Consider the following 17,292-nt stretch of genomic DNA (forward strand, 5'->3'; position numbering starts at 1 on the left):
GGTCATGTGCTAGTTTCTTCCCTAAAGTGCAATACTTAAGACTTGATGATGACGTGCCATGTTGGCTATGTGTAACTCAGCTAAAAAATGCTGGGACTCCACTAAGATATTGTGGTGTATTGAGTCTTTGGTTATGTCACAGTGCTCCATAGAAGAGAGGTAGACAGAATTTGATTCATGCGTACCTGTGCTAGCTGGTACATTGCATAACATAGGTGTACCATACGGCAGTTTTCCTTATACTAGTAATAGGATTCATCAGTCCTATTTTGTATGCATAGATTGCATTTATTACAGTCTAGGAATACCAGCAATTTTAGAATAAGTAAAAACATGTGCTGTCGTGGTATTTCTATATACTGAAAAACTCACACCTGTATGCATCCACAGCTGATGACACTGTCATTCTCCACTATTTCACATTTTTTTTTAAATTTTGGATCACATAGAAAACTGCCATGATGGAAACCAAAAGAAGAGAAAAGTTGCTATTATTTAATTTAAATACAATAGTTCATAGATTCAAAGGCAAATACTAAGCTAGCTGCCCTTGTGGGCCCTTTTAAGCCTAGCCAATTTCAATGTTAATGGTAAGAATCAGACCTTGTGGCTTGTGTTTGTGAGACAAATGCATTAACCATTATGTTAACCCCAACCCCTACCTCAATTAGAGTGTTCTAATGCTTTCCAAAAATATTTCTTTCTTTGTTTCCTTTGTGACTAGATACCTTGACTGCACTGTAACCTTGTTTTGTGATGTTTTTTCATAAGTGGTTGAACACACACACACACACACACACACACACACACACACACACACACACACACACACACACACACACACACACACACACACACAAACTGAGAAAGTTATTATGTACAGAATGGGTGAAACTGGAAAGGGCCAGAGTTAACATGATACTAGTCAGAGCAGCATATAATACCCAACATGCTTTGTCAGATATGCATTTAGAACTGTTAACATATTTTTCTTGTTAGAGGAAATGTGTAGTTTGTATGCTATTTTAAAGAGAGCAACAACGATTGCTTAACAAGATATTACACAGGAGTACCTTGAAAATGTCACAACTAATCCAGCTAGTTCTGTTAGTTTTGTTCAATGAATTTTCACTTAAAAGTACAGATTTTCTACAATTACATAATATTTATACTTTAGACCTTTTGTGCACGAGACTAACATTTGCAAAGATCTTAAGATAGGATGTGTTCTAGCCCTACGTTCCATTTGTACTGCCCAGATCTTACAGCATTTAGGTAGTTATTTTCTGTCAGAACAGTTTGGTACAGTAAGTTTGTCTATGTTCTCCTTCTTTATGTGGCACTTATGGCCATCTCAAGCACTTCCTCTCAAGATAGGTATATGCAATATGAACTGTTCAGTGTGAAATCATATTGCAACACAAATGTATTTTATTCCTGGGCACTTGTTTTTTTTTTTTTCATGTCCTACTCTATTGAAAACATTCTAAAGGAAAATATCCCAGATTAGTTTCAGATGAAGACTGAGCATTTCTCTTCTAGTGTTTTTCATTTTTATGTCCACATGTATTATTCTTCTCATACGCTCAGATGAGTTTGATCACATATGCTCCCAAGCAAAAAAGAATTATGCAACAGCATCGCTGTAAATAATGCCTCTTCAGCATTCTTATGATTTTGAATCTATGTGCACCTACCTTCCACTAGGTGTCACTCCTGTGCCATTGCTGTACAGTCTTCTTCATACATAAAGGCAAAGCACAATTCTGATACTGTCAATGCTTCTTACCAGCTGACCTTCTCTAACACTGCATATCACTTCATAAGCTTCGGTACTGTGGCATGATTCAACAAGCCAACAAAACTTTACAACGTTTTGATTGACTGACACACTTTAATTAGCATTTCCTTTCTCTTTGGCTTTTATGTCTGTCTCACCTCAGAAAAATAAGGGCATGCATATTCCTGAACCCCCACAGCTCACACCTTGCATTTCTGAAATGTTCATAGGTTCATAGGTTCATAGGTTCATACTAGGCTATCTGCCCTAGGGCATTTATAAGCCTAGCCTGAGTGTGTCTGGCTTTTGCCACCCTTTTAGATTAGTTGACTGTGCCTCTGTATAGTAGGTCACAGAAGATAGCCCTTTTAAGGTTAGTTTACTGTGCCTCTGTCTAGTAGGGACACAGAAGAGATCCCAGGGGTAAACCTACGATCTCCCATCCACTCGTCAAGATTTCTCTTGAAGAGGGTCAGTGAGGGGCTCTGCCTAACCTGGACTGGGATTTTGCTCCAGAGTGAGGGGAGCCTCTGGCATATGAATCTGTCCCTCCAGCATGTCCTATTTATTTGTGTGCTGAGGTTTAAGTCCCTGGAGCGTGTAGCTCTAAGGGATTTGGATTTCCTGAGGTGGAGCATGTCCATTAATTCTGGGTTGGACATGGTTTTATACGTCAGGCACATATCGCCTCTGAGTAGGCGGTAAGCAACTGAGTAGAGCTGGAGTTTCTTTAGCCTAACTGCGTAGGGCATCTGTTTGAGTCCCTTGATCCTCTCGGTGAGGTGCTTTTGGGGTCTTTCCAATTGCTGCAGGAGTCGGGTAAGGTACATCCCAAAAGGGGCATTGTATTCAATTATGGGCCTGATGAGTGATGAGTAGAGGGGCACAATGACCTCTCTTGATCTAGATGTGAACCCTTTTGTGATAAGGTGGGCTATATAGAAGGTCTTTCTAACCACTTTGGCAACGTGATTGTCAAAGGAGAGATTGCTATCTACTTGGGTCCCCAAATCCCTAATTACTTCTTCCGTACTTAATGGATTACCACCTATGTGGTAATTTGTGGGCACTTTGTTTTTCCCAAAGGGGATGACTATGCACGTTTTGGCATTTAACTTTAGGCCATGGCTTTGGCACCAGTTATCCGTCTCTGTGAGACCCTTTTGGAGGATGCTTGTGTCAGTCGGTGAGTTGATTATGGCACCCAGTTTGCAGTCATCTGCGAACTTGGTCAGCCATAGTCCTCCCATGTTAGCCTGTACCTCAGAGAAATATATACTGAACAAGAGAGGTCCCAGGACTGAGCCTTGTGGGACGCCACTTGTAACTGGTTTAGAGTCTGACATGGCACCTGCAGTTATGACCATGTGGGTTCTATCCCTGAGCCAGTTTACAACCCATCTTGTGATGTAGGGGTTGATATTTAAGCTGGTGAGCTTATTTATGATGCCCGAGTGGGGTATTGTGTCGAAGACTTTTGCGAGGTCCAGGTAGGCTGTGTGGACTACCTTCCCTTCATCCATGGCCTTGGTGACTGTTTCAAAGAAGTTGACTAGGTTCAAGAGGCAAGATCTGTCCTTAACAAAGCCAAATTGGGTAGGATCCAGTGTTTGGAGGTTCCCAATGTCTTTGTTTATGAGTTCCATGATGATACGCTCCATAGCTTTGCAGACCAGGCTAGTCAGGCTTATAAGGCGATAGTTTCTGGGGTCTGTTGTGGCACCACCTTTGTGGAGTGGGACCACTGTTGCTGTATGCCATTCCTTGGGTGCATATCCTGTAGTAAGGCTGAGATTGAACAGTGACTTTATGTGAGGGTTCAGTTCTTCTTGGAGCTCATGTAAGACACAGCCCAGGACACTGTACGGTCCCATTGATGCTGTGTTTTTGCTTTGTAGAGGGCAGCTCTCACCTGTGCATCTGTGATGCCAGGGAGGCTACACTCTGTTGGGATAGACATTTGCTCTTTTGGGGGGGAAGGGGGGGGAGTTTGCACTGAACCTGTCTGCCAGGATGTTGGCAATGTCTGTGGGTTCAGTGTATGTTTTGTCATTTTGCACTAACTCAGAGCATAACTGGGAGTTGCCACCCAGGTTCCTGACATAACTAAAGAAGGCCTTGTGATTATCTTTAGCGTCTTGTGCAATTTTTCTTTTGAAGCTGGCCTTAGATGATTTTATGAGGGATTGTAGTTTCTTGCTAGTACTGATCAGAGATGCTTTCCCTTTTTGGGATTTTGCTCTATCATGTAGTAGCTTCCTCTTCTATTGTATAGCTTATTTATGGCTGGGGTCCACCAGACAGGTCTCCTGCCTTTGGAGGAGTGAGTCTTGGTTTTATTTGAGATAGCACGATCCATGATTACCTGTAGGTGTCCATAGAATGTGTTTGTAAAGGATTCTGCGGTTTGGGACACATTTTCCACTGGCCCGGGGGCTTTGAAGGATTCCACCTCAGTTTTGAGAAGTGTGTGTAGTTGAAACACTAGCTCTTATAATGTGGAACAAATACACAAACTATGGAACACTTAACTAACAGCCCGCTAATGACTTCAACTAAGAAATCTCATGATAGTTAATATACATTATACTTTGCATTTATAAACTGTTCTTTCGATGAAGGAATATGATTCAATAATATTTGGCATGTTTACATAGTCTTTCAGCTTTTGCCAGTTAGGGGTCGCCATAGCGGAACTCCGGTCCACTAATGATTGGCAGTGGATTTTTACTGTGCCGAGTTGGCAGCCCGATGCTCAACCTTCAAAGAAGGCACACCCATTCGCACATGCACCTACCTGTATGTCTTTAGATGTCACTCGACCATGGGGAGGACATGCAGACTCCACATATTAGGCGCTCCAGCTGAGAATCGAATGGGGGAACCTCTTGTTGTGAGGCGACAATACTAACCGATGCACCACCGCGGCCACGCATAATACTTGGCATGTAAATTAGTTAAAAGAATATTAGTTAAAAAAATTCTTAGCAGTGAATGTGATAGACCTTTTCGATGTAGAATAGTGAGGAACATGGTCTTTTTATGACTCAAACTGAGAAACATTCCTCATAATGAGGTAGACTTCAGAGGCTTGTGAACCATAGCCTAGAAACTGCTGTCCCATCAGGTAACTTAACCCAACTGTTTTATACATTTTGTGTCTGTTCATGGAAAGGTACACTCTTGCTTCCAAACTTTATTCTAGGATATTAGATCATTATGTGTTAATTGTGTGATAACTGTGTGTTTGGAGGATGTCACCTAAAGTAGTAAGATGGATGAGCCATGCTTGCTTTTAGTTTTAGCATTAAATCATTCAATATTGTGACAGTATGCTTTACAACAAAACACAGGTAATGTGAGTGAGTTCTTTCTGGTATCAGAAAAATGTATACCCCTGCTTTTGCTGTACTTCATTTAGTTTATGATTATATAACTGTTAGCACTTATACGCTAGCTTCTTCGGCTCTGAAATGTATATCTGAAAAGGTATCACTGAATATTTACGTTCATGTTTTCAAGCAGTCATGATAAGTTCTGTATATCACATAAATGTTCTTTGCTAGTCTATCACAGTCATTAATATACTTATAAAAAAGAGTTCTCCAGTTTTGACAATTTCAAGCACTTCCTTTCATGTTAAGTATATGCAATATGAAGTGATTAATGTAAAATCATATTGCAACAAAATGTATTTTAATCCTGTGTACTTATTGAATTAACCAATATAAATGTGTAGGTGAAAAAAACAGCAAAAAAAAAAAAAAAATTACACAAAGAGGTTGTCCACACCCACACAATTGCATTCACACTATTTTTTCTAAATTCTGTACCGTGATGTATCAAATCAGGTCTTTGGGTGTTTCACTTCTTAGTTCCTTTTTTGATGTCACTGGGGATTTTCCTGTTGCTTTCAAGCAGGTTATAAATGCTCTGAAAAAAATTCTTATGTAGTATTAACAGAACTGCAAAAGTTGAAACAGAAGGAAACAACACAGCAAAATACATAAAATAAGAAAAAAATATATATACTAAGACAAAAGCAAGATTAATAGCAATTACAGAACAAAGAAAACAAATATGAGTACTGAAAATGTGCTTTGTGACCTGGAGAAAGGTGGAATATTGATTGTCCGTGAGTCCAAACAGAGTAAAAAGAGGTGCTGCATATGGACCAGCATTTGTGCTGTCATTCTTCTAGGTATAGCAACTACTATCCTAACGCTGTTACATTTTGAAATCATTCCTCAGCGCATAACTCTAAGCCAGGTAAGAGCCTTTTTGTGCAACTTGTCATCATCTTAGGAGCTGTAAAATTATTTTTTTTTTGCACATGATCGACCTCTTTCACTACTTGGCATTTATCTTGTGACCTACGACAAATCTCAATGTTAAACAACTGACTACACAAAAAAATGTGCAAAGGTCTAGTGCCTGCACTTTAAGTACAAAAGAGAGACTGCCTTCATAACTTAAATATCAGATCTAAGATAAGATAAATATCAGTGTGTGTGTGTGTGTGTGTGTGTGTGTGTGTGTGTGTGTGTGTGTGTGTGTGTATATATATAATATGCAAGCGGTTGCCTAAGGCTTCCTGGCTTTAGTCCAAGAAAAATGAATAAAAGGTCTGCAGTCCTTAGCTGATGTCTACTGACTGGAATAAGGTGTATGCATGTGTACGAGTGTGTGCATGTGTGTTTTTTTGGTCTGTATGTTGCTGTAGAAAGTAAGCAGATCAAACAGGCAGGAAGTTCTGATGAAATGAATCAATAAATCTGTTTTATATGGCTTATCTTGGCTATGAGCTTTGTATTTGTTTATTTCTTAAAACCTGTACTATGAAGACACATTTATAGACAGCTTAGTGAATAAATCAATAAAATTATGTATCACCAGAAGTTACAAATAACTGTACTCCAATATGCATTATTTAATGGAAGTAAGATGCTACAGTTAAGAATGCCCAATTATTATTTTTAATACTTCTGGGATGCTGTGCATGAATCCTGGGAAGTTTGACATTTATACAAAACCTGTTAAGGAGCAGAAACTTTCCGCATCTTATAACGTAGCTGCAGTGGGACTTTGCAGCTCTTAGAATTGTAGTAAAATGTGTTAAATCTCTAAGAAATGAAGCAGGATCCTATAGATGTCAACTGCCTAATAATCATCCCAGTGTTTTATAATAACCAGAGTTTTATGCCATTCACTTCTAAAGTCAGCGTGGTCCTTTTGTAATGTCAGTCTACACCATCTTAATTTGGTGTTCTTTAGTCTAGCTGGAGTGATGACATCTCACATTATGACTTGCAATGTTAACTATCATGTGGCAATAGTTTACTCAGCTTAGTTGGTAACTAATACAAGTTAAGATTTTTCTCATGCTTGGTCTGTATTGCCAGTTCAAACCATTTTGTAATTTTACATTCAAAATGAATGTAATGCTTGTATGCACTAGATTGTTTGAGGAAACAAAGTTTTAATTTAATAAACCTTTAAGCATCTGCAAATATTTTAAAAGTTTTAATTTAATGCTGCAGATTTTTGTTGGGTAGATTACCTCCTGGTGCTACCAACTAGTTTAACTAAAAGTATCAGCTCTATAACCAGAAAGTAACTATTTACGTAAGTCTTTATTCTGATATGATTACACTTCGCTTCAATCAAGCTGAATGTATGGAATAATCCTGAAGATTTTTGATAGTTTTTTTAAATCTGAAGAATCCAAGGATCTATTCTACTAGATTTTTTGCCTCTAAATCAAAGTAGGTCACTGCTGGGAATCCACCACATTTTATTAGACCACATACTATGTGAAAAGTGAATCACTTCTCAACTAACATAATCCTAGGAATGACCTAAGTTTTTGCATGGGAAATACAGCTTTCACTTGTTTAAATTAAATCAAACCACCCATTATTTATTTTCCTTGCATAATGTATAGAGGCATAAACAGAAATCATGATGACAGATGGAAAAACAACATGAAATAAAGTATCCAATGTGATTAAATATTTGCATTTTGAATGCATAAATGTATTTCTTTGTATTCATTTTGATAAGAACAGATGAAAATTCTTTGGTCTAGTCAATGTTTCATTGCACCATGCTGAGTAAGTGCTAAATGTTAGATACATTTCACTGACGTTTTATTTTATTTTTTATCTCCCATTAGGCTGGACAACTGAAAATGTTTCAAAGTTCATATGCAGTTCGTCCTAAAGGTAAGCATTTTATCTGTATGAGTTTATATGTTGGATAATTTAGGAGATTAAGCAGCCAGGGTTTTCTTTGATAAATGTAGTCATACAACTATTATTGTTACATACATGTCTCAAACGCATAGTAAGCTGGTTATGATCAGAGACCTGATTACACTCTTCTATTTTCTGCTTGTATTTACAATTTGGCATGTACGTAAGACCAGTGCAATGAAAGCTGTGTGGCAGACATGTGCCAGCTTCATGATCCAGCATAAGAAATAACATTTATCAAACCATCACTTGCTTCATAAAAGCAAGCGACCTTAAAATAATATTCATTTTAACAGAAAGCTTGTCTTCTCTTACTGCAGTTAATAAAATAACTGGGAGAATTATGATAGGTAAAGGTGAACACTGAAGGGTTAGGCTGTTTTTAGGGAAAGGCTTGTGGTTATCTGTTCTACTGCATTGAATGTTTCCCTTCCTAGATCTTGTATTATGTATGTCTAAATATAAGAACCAGAAATAAATACTTGAAATGATATCACAAAATGCTTATGTTGTTATGTTTGGCATATTTTGTTAGGACATAAGTTTTTGCAATATATTTAACAATAAAGATAAAAAACTACAAAAATGACTAATATTGTTAATTTTCCTTCCAGCTGAAGCTCTCCTCAAGCACTCACAGATTGTAAATTCAGCTTCAAAACCCGCAGCTCATCTAGTAGTAGGTAAGAAAATGTCCCTTTTTTCATATATATTTTAAATTTTCTCTTTTTTTTAACCTTGATTACAACCTGTGCCCAGAGAAGAAAAATATAGAATATATATATATATATATATACACATACATATATATATATATATATATATATATATATATATATATATATATTTTTTTTTAACAAAGGAGAAGACCAGATATTTATTTATTTATTGACAGCCCAAACAGCAGAGTCATCTGGGTCATATTCTGAGCCACAGGCTGAACGGTGATACCAACAAGTGTAACAATATGACAATGGCTGCCATAGTCTCTCAAAGCAGCATTCATAAGGCTATCTTGCTAACAAGGAAATGTGTTATTTTTACTCAAAAGTACTGTGTTACTGCCCAGTTAAATATGCAGGTTATAAGACAAGAAATGGCACTGAGTACTGAAGATAAAGGGATAAACATATATGCAGTCTCTTTGACTTCTCACATTTATAATTAAAAGTACTTATCCATTATCCCCATATTAATGCTACTCAATCAATCTAAAAACTCCACTAACAGTAGAGGAAGTCAGAGTGGCTACTGAAAAGCTAAAACCGGGGAAGGAAAAGCTCCTGGTCCTGATGGGTATGTGGGAGAATTCTATAAACACTTCAAACAGCAAATCTCACAAATACTTTTAAAAATATACAGTCATATAATAGAATTTGGAATATTGGACCTATATCAATAATTACAAGACCATATTAATCCCAAAACCAAACACTGATTCCACTAACCCTAGCAATTACAGACCTATAGCTCTGATAAACATAGATATGAAAATACTTTCAAAAAATCTAGCACATGGGATACAAAGAATTCATGCCTTCTAGAATATCTCTAGAGCAACTAGGCTTCATGAGTCAGAGACAGGTCTGAGATAACACACTTACCATTGGTCTAGGATAACACACTTGCCATTGGTCTGAGATAACACACTTACCATTGGTCTGAGATAACACACTTCCATTGATGCATTATCCCATCTTTGCACTAAGGACAATCCCCCTAAATATGCACTGTCAGTAGATGCTACAAAAGCTTTGGCAGACTCATCCAGAACTTTCTCTTCTTTTTATGGCTTTAGTTCGGGTTCCCACAAGAATATATCAAAATGATTAAAATGCTTAATAACAAAGCAACTACAACACTTGCTATTAACAATTTTTATCAGGTTAGATGTTTACTTGTTAATATAGTCAGACAGGGCTGCCCACTCTCACCACACTTGTTTAATTTCTATATCAAAGCACTGCTATTATTAATCAGTCAAGGATCATACCATCATTTTATTTCAATATCAAAAACCCATATAAAATACACAGCTTTTGCCGACAACCTTAATATTTATTTTGTGTTCCCCAATACGATTCTTGGTAAAATCTTGGAGTCCATAGACAAATTTTCCAAAGTATCAAATTATGGAATTAATCCTAACAAGTCAATTATATATCCATTAAATCCCCTAGGTCATAAGAAATTTTATTTTCCAGAGACTAGAATCAAAGTGGAACAGGTTCATAGGTTGGTACTAAGCTATCGGCTCTAGGGTCTATACAAGCCTAGCCATAACAATTCCCTGGCTATTTCTTCCCACATTATTTACTTCCCTGGATCCCTGTCTAGCAGGGCGACTGACATGATCCCCGGGGTGAATTTCCTATCTCCCATCCAATTGTCAAGGTTCCTTTTGAAGAGGGCCAAAGAGGTGCTCTGCTTGACATGTATGGGCAGTCTCTGGGTCAGGAACCTATCCCTCCAGCATGTTTTGTTTATTGTGATGACAAGGTTTGGATCCCTGGAGCATGTGGCTCTGAGGGATTGGGATTAAGTGTAGCATGTCCAACAGCTCAGGGTTTGACATGGCCTTGTATGTTAAGCAGAGATCGCCTCTGAGTAGACGATATGTGACAGAGTATAGCTGGAGTTTTTTTAGATGGTCAGTATAGGGCATCTTTTTTAGGCCTGTGATTCTTTTAGTGAGGTATTTCTGCGGCCTTTCCAGATGTTGCAGATGTCTTGAGAGGTACATACCAAATGGGGCATTGTATTCTATAATGGGTCGAATAAGGGATGAGTACAGTGGGACAATGACCTCCTTTTTTCTGGATGAAAAGCCCTTAGTGATGAGGTGTGCCAAATAGAAGGATTTCCTGACTGTTGTGGTGATGTGGTTATCGAAGGTGAGACCACTGTCCACCTGTGTCTCTAAGTCTCTTATCAATATACTCTGAAACACTTAGGCATAATCTTTGGTCATTTACAATCAGATATGATTAGCAATAACATCTATTAAACTTGGTCTAATATAATTTGCAATATTAACAGATGGGAAAAATTTAAACTATCAACTTTATTGGAGGCTTCAATCGTTAAAATGAACATACTCCCTAAATTATTATATCAATTGAATGCCACATTAATCAAAATCTCAATAACCTTTTTTTTAGCAAGATAAAAGTTTGATTAGCAAAATTAATTTGGTATCCAAAAAGCACCACAATCAGCTACCATAAATTAATGGTTCCCAAAGAGAGAGGAGGTCTAGGCCTCCCTGACTTCCAGTTGTACCATGAAATCATTAGCGCCAGTCGCATTATTCAGATAGCAAATTACGACCCATCGAGAAAAGACTGGAATCCACTATGGATTAAATAATTTCACTAAAATATAATATCATCTAAAGTTAATCCTAGAGCTATTCCCTTCCTAAACCAAGAAACTCTTAAGACAATAAAAATTCACCCAATTTTAATAAATAAAAGGGGAAATATTCAAGAAATTGCTAACATCACTAAAACTAAAAGACACTATCATTCTTCTACAACCTATACACAACAATCCTGAGATAAAACTAGGCAATTCCATGTTAAACTTAGATAATTATCCATTAATAAAGAATCATATGGTATGGGATTTTTACCAGTTACAAAACCTATGAATGGATAATATCAAGACCCTATTAAAAGCAAGTAATAAATAGCAACTTAATAATCAAATCATATACCTAGTTAGCACACTAGCAACTGATATCATGGTAAATAAGCATGATGTCAAATTAGCACAGCAAATTCGACAGATGCTCTTATATAAAAAAATGCTCTCAAACACTTATAAATTAATAACTAAAATGAAATTTCAAAATACAATCCTGTTTTCCAAATACTGGGATGTAAAAAGTAGTAATTTGACAGTAAATCAGTAGGAATTAGCCATTGAAAACACCTTGAAATAAACACCTTTAAGAAACTAATCTATACCCAGATCATGATCTTTAACAATACATATCATACACCTGTCCATCTCAACAGATTTAATCTGTCTAACTCACCATATTGTCCCAACATAGAAGCAGACATTCTTCATGTATTCTGGAGCCATAAAAATGTGTATAAATTGCAGTGCTCATTAAGACTCCTTCCAATCTCAACAAGAACATCACATTGACATTATGTGCCCTACTAAAATCCTATATCGCTAGAAACTGGTTGGACAGATTCAAACTTAAGTGGACAGGGTATAAAAACATGGCCAAAAAACACATATTGGCTAAGAAACTTTACACAAAAATTCAAAAGAACCTAGCATACTACCGAAACTATTGTAAAATCCTGATTGATATCTTAACATGAATAGCAATATATGCTAAAGATAAATAAAGATCTTAAATAGATTCACCAGTCAAGAGTGGCAACAGCTTGTATCAAGGTGACAGCTTGTTGTATTTATGTATATACAATATACGCAGTTTAGTTTTTTATGTGTTTCAGTGTTGGTGTTGAATTTCAGGACCATTCCATATTATACTACCAGCATGTGCAGGTAACATGTTACTTTAAAATCTTACCACTATTCGAGTCAAAAGCATAATTTCAATTTTAAGGTAATCCTCTGCTATAGACTCGATTCTAAATTGAAGTATGTTTTATTGTAATGTCCAAAATGTCTAACTTTATTAATCTGCTCATATTGTGTAAACAGTAACAGCAACAGTTTTTGTTCCGACTCTTTGTGTTGGTATTATGAAAAACAAATAAAAAGATATTTGAGAAAAAGTACTTATCCATTATATACCTGCGTACCAGTCAACATCAGCAGGCAATTACCTCTCCTGCACTTGACCCTTATGAATAATGCTTCAGTTCTGAGACTGCTAAATGTGAAGAAAACAAGAATTTCAGTTGTTAACTTTCCACATTACCTCCTGATTGCCATAGTGAAGCAACATGTGAAAGTAGTCTAAAAAAATGCATTTTTATACCCGTTTTAGTCTACTGATCCCAATTAACACATGACAAACACCCATCCTTACACAACATGCATATTCTGAGGAAGTTTTCTTAGCAGACATGTGGTCTCTTCCCTTCACATTCCATAGAGTTCAATGGACATTTGTTTTTCTGATCGTTAAGTAATCATAACATTACTTGCCAAGCGGTCAAATTGTCCCACCCACAACCTACCATAGCACACATATTTCGACTCAAAATTACCTAAAAGTTGGCAGCATTTATTAGGTAATGGCACAGCCCTTGTTGTACCTCCATGACTACTCACTTAAGTGAGTAAGTGTGTGTACACAGTGTTTCAGTCAGTCTTCATGACATGCATTTATCATGCACATAGGCATTTAGAGCAGTGACTGTAAAGGAATTTGATTATTTGTTACTTATTCCTGTCCATTTCTCCTGCACTCATGTATGGGTTCCATAATGAACCAAAGTGCATTCTGGGTAATAGAGCATAACTAGCCTTTGTCTAGGCAAATTGTTTCAGGTTACTTATTAAAATATCCATAAATTATCACCTGCCAAAATCTGCATACTTCAGACTTGCCTAATTTATATAAGCATAATTTATCCTTTCGTCTGCCTATTATTCCATCTGTTCTTATATCAGTCTACATGTGCATACATCATAAATAGCCTTCTGTTTATCTCATTCAGTCTTTTAGTCAATGGTTGATCTCTGGCGGCTGCTGAACATGGTAAGTGAAGACTAAGACTCAAGAGTAAAATCTGCCATAGCACGTCTTTTCAGTCATACATTTCACCAATTTAGGTTCCCTACTCTGGGATGAATCTACTTCATTAGTTTACCTGCTGTAGCTGCTAGGGATTACATCATGTTTCAAACCAAGGTTCACCCTTGACATCCCTTTCACTAATGTCTACAGATTTACAGTTATTTTAACATATAAATAACTTTGCTATCACTGTGATCACCCCTCCCCTTTGTTTCTTACTAATATTGTTTCATTTGTTTTGTCTCATTCAGCTACAAAAGATAATGGGAACCTCCACTGGACAAATGGAACTGATCATGCCTTCCTAAAGAATGGAATGAAGTTAGAAAACAACAAGCTTGTGGTTCCATCCAGTGGACTTTATTTTATCTACACCCAGGTTGTCTTCAGAGAGAAATGCAATAAGCATCCAATATATTTTCATCACAGTGTTAAACGCTTCTCTGCTCAATATCCTGCTGACAGGAAACTTCTGAGTGCCACCAAATCAGTCTGCAGTGATTCATCTAGTAAGCAGACATGGTTTCAGCCCATCTACCAAGGTGCAGTATTCGATCTCATCAAAGGGGATGAGCTGTCCACTGACACTGATCATGTTGAAAGCGTTCTCACAGATGCAGAGCACACCTTTTTTGGAGTATTTGCTTTGTAAAACCTTTTTTGTTGCAAACACTCCTCAGAACTTGAAAATAGCAAAACAGATGACTAGTACATGCCTGGTAGATAAGCTATTTAGCAGTCAGTATATTTATTTTATTTATTATTTATCATCCAGACTAAGCCAAGAGCTGTAGTGTCATTTTGTATTCACTACTTCCCTCAGGGTATATTTAATGGAGAAACAAGTTACAGACATCAGTATAAAGTATTAGTAAACTGTTATTCACTGGGCTAGTTTGGACACCAGGTGTCTAAGAAGTCTGGATATTTGTTTGCTCAAAGAGCAATTTAAGACAGAACCTTTATGTATTGGTTACTGAAAATGCAGAAGAACTGAAGAAATGTGTTCCAGGTAACAGTACAGTAGCAAATATTAAGTGTATAATGAGCAGTTGCTGGACAAGTGAAGTCTCATTTCTGGATGATAAGATGAGGTGTAATGTTGAAAACAGCAGTAAAACTGCATATAATAGATTATGTCTGTAATGTGCAAATGCTGGAGAAGTGAAGCATCATTTGCAGTGATTAGTCGAGGTAGTTGTAAAACAGTTTATACGATGTTAAGTTTGTCATGAAAAGATGCTGAAGAAATTAACTCTCATTTCCAGGTGATATATTAAGCTGCAGTGGAACAGATACAGACTGTTGTACTTGAAAAAGACTAACACTGCATTATATAATAACTGGTCAGATACCAAATCTGTAATTATAATGCTGGCATTATACACCAGACCAAAAATGTCACACATTGTGTTGTATGCCAAAGATGATAAGTGGAGTGCTCATTATGTCCCATTATGGACTCAAACACAGATACATAATAGAGGCCAAAGTATTTTTCCAGTCAGAGAAATCAATTATATAGATTAAGGCCAGGAATTACAATATGGGGACCCAGGCAGATGTGATGATCTCAAAGTGAAGAACTGTATAGGAAATACTACATTGATAAAGTCGGAGTGGAGATCCCATCAATGTCTAAGGCGGGCAGGAGTGGTATGAAGTTAAGAGAAAGTGGGAAACATTTTCTAAAATAAAAGAAGGCAGTACCGCCCAGGAGCCAAAACTGTTAACGATATATATAACACAAAACTAGACATTGCAGACAGCAAGGTATGCTGGGAAAAAAAGCTAAGGGAACCCACCTGGAACCTAACAATTAACAGCTATGTGAGCAGATTCAGTAGGTAAATAAGATTTAAATAACCAGGTAAAAACAGACAGTCACATGGCTCATGAATACTCCCCTCTCTGAATTCTGTCAGCTTCCCAGTTTGTCTATCTTTAAGGGCTGATGCAGAGATAAATGACTGATTACAATTAGTCCTTAGATTTGTTAATTTTATGAAAGAGAAAAAAAAACAGATAATATCAACATATAAAACATATTGTATGCCATGTGTCCTGAGACTCCATTCAGCAGGTCTGGCTGTCAGTACTGCAATTAAAGCAAAAAGCTACAAGCTGGCTTTGTCTTGAAGGCTAGGATTTGATTCCATTAACCTTCTGTTGCATTGTATATCCCTATGAGCATTTCAATTAACATGAAGAAAATTGGCAAAGATACCACTGAAAAAAGGCTGCCAAACAAGACTAAATAATAAAGTAACAATTTGTGTGATGCATAATAAGCAGAAGGAATCTCTGCAATGAAGCTTGAAAGCTTTTAAATGGGAGCAATGTTTCAAACAGAATTTCAGTTTCGTGCTGTGTATTAAAACCAACAGTTTGCACTGATCCATTTTGACAAAAATGGGTAACTACTATTTGTCTCTAGGTTTTGAGATTTCATAGAGTACATATAAAATACACTCAATTTTTAGGGTGGTATATTATTGAATAATCTTTATCATAGAGTTTTATTTTGTGAAAGATCAATATTTTATGTTAAAATGATAAATGACATATATATATATATATATATATATATATATATATATATATATATATATATATATATATATCCGCTGATATCACATGTATAATAAATTATGTAATTTATGTATTTATTTTGTCATTTCTATATATTTTCATGTTTTGTTTGCCTTATATTTATATGAATGTATCTATTATCTGTATTCTGAGACATTGTAATATGGGAAATATAAATGAAGTTCATGCAATATAGTGTTCAAAGTTTTATTTATATATATATTTCTAGAGCCATTATTTTCCATTGTTTCTGACTGTTTTCCTTTTCTCTTTCTATGTGTCTCTTCCTTGCTCTTAATATTTATCTTATTCATTTAAAAACAGCTTACACAGTGCCAATCATATATTTTGGAATATGATTCATCCAAGGCAGTACCGCACGTTAGAAAATGTTTTTGTCAATCATTAACTGTACACACCAGCTTTTTCTGCTACTAGAGAATGTTGATGAGTGATATTGTAATCGACCTGTAAATATGTTATGCTGATTCAAATAAAATACACTGCTTTGCATAGATATGAATATATGCACCACACAATTCAATGCCAAAAGTGAAATGTGAATAGAGAAATGTGTTGAATTTGAGGTGGCAGTTTGGAGTAATGCAGAATATAGTTGACTTACATAGGCAGATATTCCCAACAGGAAGGTGTGAATAGCTGTTGACAGTCACTCAGAGCAACAGATTTGGGTGCAGAGAAGATGTAAGAACACACAAGCAAACACTGAAGCACCATGTCTAGATAAATGCCTCTAGAAGGTGCCAAATAAAGAATGATTATGTGTCATTAACTTCATAAAAGATTCTGAGTAGGTATAGCATTTACAGAACCACTACAGAATAGATATGTTACTAAAGTGGGGACAGTATGGCAGACAGAGGACCTCACTGGCTTTTATTAGTGGATAACAAGTTCATAGTTACCTG

At 36.5% G+C, this 17,292-nt stretch overlaps 1 protein-coding gene across 1 annotated transcript; it reads left to right on the forward strand.

The window, feature by feature from the left end:
• Window positions 1–5,746: 5,746 nt before the first annotated feature.
• On the forward strand, window positions 5,747–16,323 carry LOC122811418 (lymphotoxin-alpha-like). The gene is made up of 4 exons (XM_044083249.1): window positions 5,747–6,049; window positions 7,956–8,004; window positions 8,649–8,717; window positions 14,023–16,323. The coding sequence occupies exons 1-4, from the start codon at window positions 5,861–5,863 to the stop codon at window positions 14,421–14,423; spliced, it is 708 nt and encodes a 235-aa protein (XP_043939184.1). The 5' UTR covers window positions 5,747–5,860; the 3' UTR covers window positions 14,424–16,323.
• Window positions 16,324–17,292: the final 969 nt, after the last annotated feature.

Source organism: Protopterus annectens, chromosome 9.part0 (assembly GCF_019279795.1).
Source record: "Protopterus annectens isolate FY-2018-M chromosome 9.part0, PAN1.0, whole genome shotgun sequence".
NCBI lineage: Eukaryota > Metazoa > Chordata > Ceratodontiformes > Protopteridae > Protopterus > Protopterus annectens.